Source organism: Panulirus ornatus, chromosome 67 (genome assembly GCF_036320965.1).
Source record: "Panulirus ornatus isolate Po-2019 chromosome 67, ASM3632096v1, whole genome shotgun sequence".
In the NCBI taxonomy this organism is placed as follows: domain Eukaryota; kingdom Metazoa; phylum Arthropoda; class Malacostraca; order Decapoda; family Palinuridae; genus Panulirus; species Panulirus ornatus.
Genome location: NC_092290.1, coordinates 8,154,183 through 8,156,682, shown reverse-complemented (window position 1 = coordinate 8,156,682; position 2,500 = coordinate 8,154,183). Strand labels below are relative to the sequence as shown.

The 2,500-nt window shown below is 48.4% G+C and overlaps 1 protein-coding gene across 1 annotated transcript in view; it reads left to right on the top strand.

Annotated features, from left to right (window-relative positions):
* Positions 1-2,500, top strand: part of LOC139747073 (uncharacterized) — a 54,848-nt gene that overhangs the window by 48,359 nt on the left and 3,989 nt on the right. Inside the window, exons 16-17 of the mRNA XM_071658865.1 lie at positions 1,248-1,330; positions 2,365-2,500. The exon at positions 2,365-2,500 is cut by the window's right edge and continues 3,989 nt beyond it. Coding sequence (XP_071514966.1) covers positions 1,248-1,330; positions 2,365-2,500 — 219 coding nt within the window. The remainder of the gene's footprint in view (positions 1-1,247; positions 1,331-2,364) is intronic.

The following is a 2,500-nucleotide window of genomic DNA, read 5'->3' as shown; positions in this document are numbered from 1 at the left end:
CGGTTACCGCCCTTACTGACATGAAACCACGACACACACACACACACACACACACACACACACACACACACACACACACACACACACACACTGTGGTGTAGCGGCTGGCTAAGCCGAGTGCAGGAGGGCGCCCTTATTAAGGCGTAGGGGATGAAAATCCATTGCACTACGGAGCAGATGCGGGGAGAGAGAGAGAGAGAGAGAGAGAGAGAGAGAGAGAGAGAGAGAGAGAGAGAGAGAGAGAGAGAGAGAGAGAGAGAGAGAGAGAGAGAGAGAGAGAGAGAGAGAGAGAGAGAGAGAGAGTTTGGTGGACAGAACCAGAGACGAGGAGGTGGTCAACGAGTTACTCTCTCCTGCAGGACGGGAACTGAGAACCCCAGCTCTAACCAGAGTGAAATGAAGGGGAAAAAATTCAGTCTCACTTGGGGTTAGGAAGTCATAGAGAAACAAATTCTTAAGAATTTGTACAGAAAAAAAAAAAAATATTCACTTCCAGCATCTACATATCACAGACCACATCCCCTCCAACACTACCAACACAAACACACACGCCTCAATCACACCCCATCAAACTCCCCTATCACTGTCTCCTAACACCTGTTCTAACAATGGACATCATCACCCTAACACCGTAATGACCCCCACAGTGAAGACCCTAACATTCTAACCCCTCCCCCTCTAACATGACAAAGATATCACACGACACGGTTTTCAGCACCCTCACTAAAAAAAAAAAAAAATATGAGGAATAATGAGAGCAAGAAGTTAGAATATGATGGAAATTAGGTGTTACCAAGAGGTTGTGTGATGGTATTTATCTGTGAAGTTAGACTCTGTGTGTGTGTGTGTGTGTATTATATTGTGGGAACTTAAACCATTTAACCCACTGAGCACAACGGTACGACTCATGAAGGGGTCAGGTCATAGTGCCTTCATACCCAAGGGTTCGTGCCCTGATGCTCATGGGTCGTACCGTCGTATTCAAGGGTTTTAATGATTGCACTAACATATGTCTTCCCCGTGCTCAATATTCTATATGTAAATTTAATTCCATTACAGTTAAATATTCACAGAATGTTTCAGACACTTTTAGATTAAGTCTATTTTTTATCATCCCCCTCTCTCTCCCCCACCCCACAGCAAACAACCTTCCCCCCAATTATGCACCTACAACCCCCCTCCTCCCTTATCCAACTCTCCCCTCTCTTCGCGCTCTTAATTCTGTGGGATAACACTATCTTTCCTAGTAACAGCTGAACTCCTGGAGACGCAGATATGTCCGGAAATCATCCCAGCACGCGTTCCGCCCCCGCCGTACACCCGGACCCAGGTATATCTCCATCATGTATTCATACACTTTCGTTTTTGTGTTTTTCTCGCCATTAGCCTGAACGGAGAACAAAGCACTGGCACTAGTGTGGAAGTATGTTAAAGACCTGCATGGCACAAAGTTCAAGGCTGATGTGGGTTAGAATAAGAGTTCGAAGGGTAGGTGGAATCCAAGTGCTTATGACCCAGGAAGCGATAGGAGTGAGGAGGAGAGGAGCATGTGGAGCATGTTTTGTGAGGTGAGTGAGTGCTTTTGTAATTCGATACACACATCACGCAGACCCAGGGTCCAAGCGAGGTGCTCTCTGGCCATAACACCACTGGGTATGAAGCAGTCTGCTTAGGCAAGGGATCGAATTCTGGTGCTAAGGATCTCGCACCAAAGGGGTGCGTGCGTGATGTGGCAGCGGAAAGGTTGTAATCGGAAATGATGGGGGGTTCCTGTAGTGTGTCAGGACGGGGAACAAGCTTGACGAGTTGTGTGTGTGTGTGTGTGTGTGTGAGCTGGACGAGGAATGTGACGATCGATGGTGCATGATTCAAGGTAAAGATGCATACTTGATCATACATGGGTGAGTGGTGGTGCCTGGGGTTTACTGAGCGTTGACGAGATGAGGTCGGTGTTTGTGAGGACGAAGATGTAGGTGAGTGTCTGAAGGCACTAAAGTCCCGATTGCTTTGCGTGGACGTGAGTCACTGGGCCTTAAACGCACAGGGTAAGGAGGGCGTGTAGATGCACGGGGAATCTGGAATGCCTGTGGACGAACATGTGGCGTGAAGCGAAGTTGATCCGTGTTGGGGCAAAATATGGCATTCACAGGTGGAGTGTGGTAGTGGGTACAGTGTGAGGGCATACCGGCAGGTTTGGTGAGTACAGCGTAAGGGCATGACAGCACGTTGCTTCTGGAGTGGTTTGTTCATTAATGATCGTACAGCCATTTATCTACTAGACAGTAATGATAAGGGATAATCTATCATCAGTCATAGTCGTGCGACCGAATTCTAATTCTATCTGTTTGTTCTCTGGCGACGCAGACGGCGACGCAGACGGCGACGACTCGGGAATCTCAGGAGCTGCCGACCTTAGCTGTGGCTGCTGCTGCTGCTTCCTCCTCCTCCTCCTCGACCACTACTGTAGGAGGAGGAGCTGGACAGGCCCTCTTCAGGGATA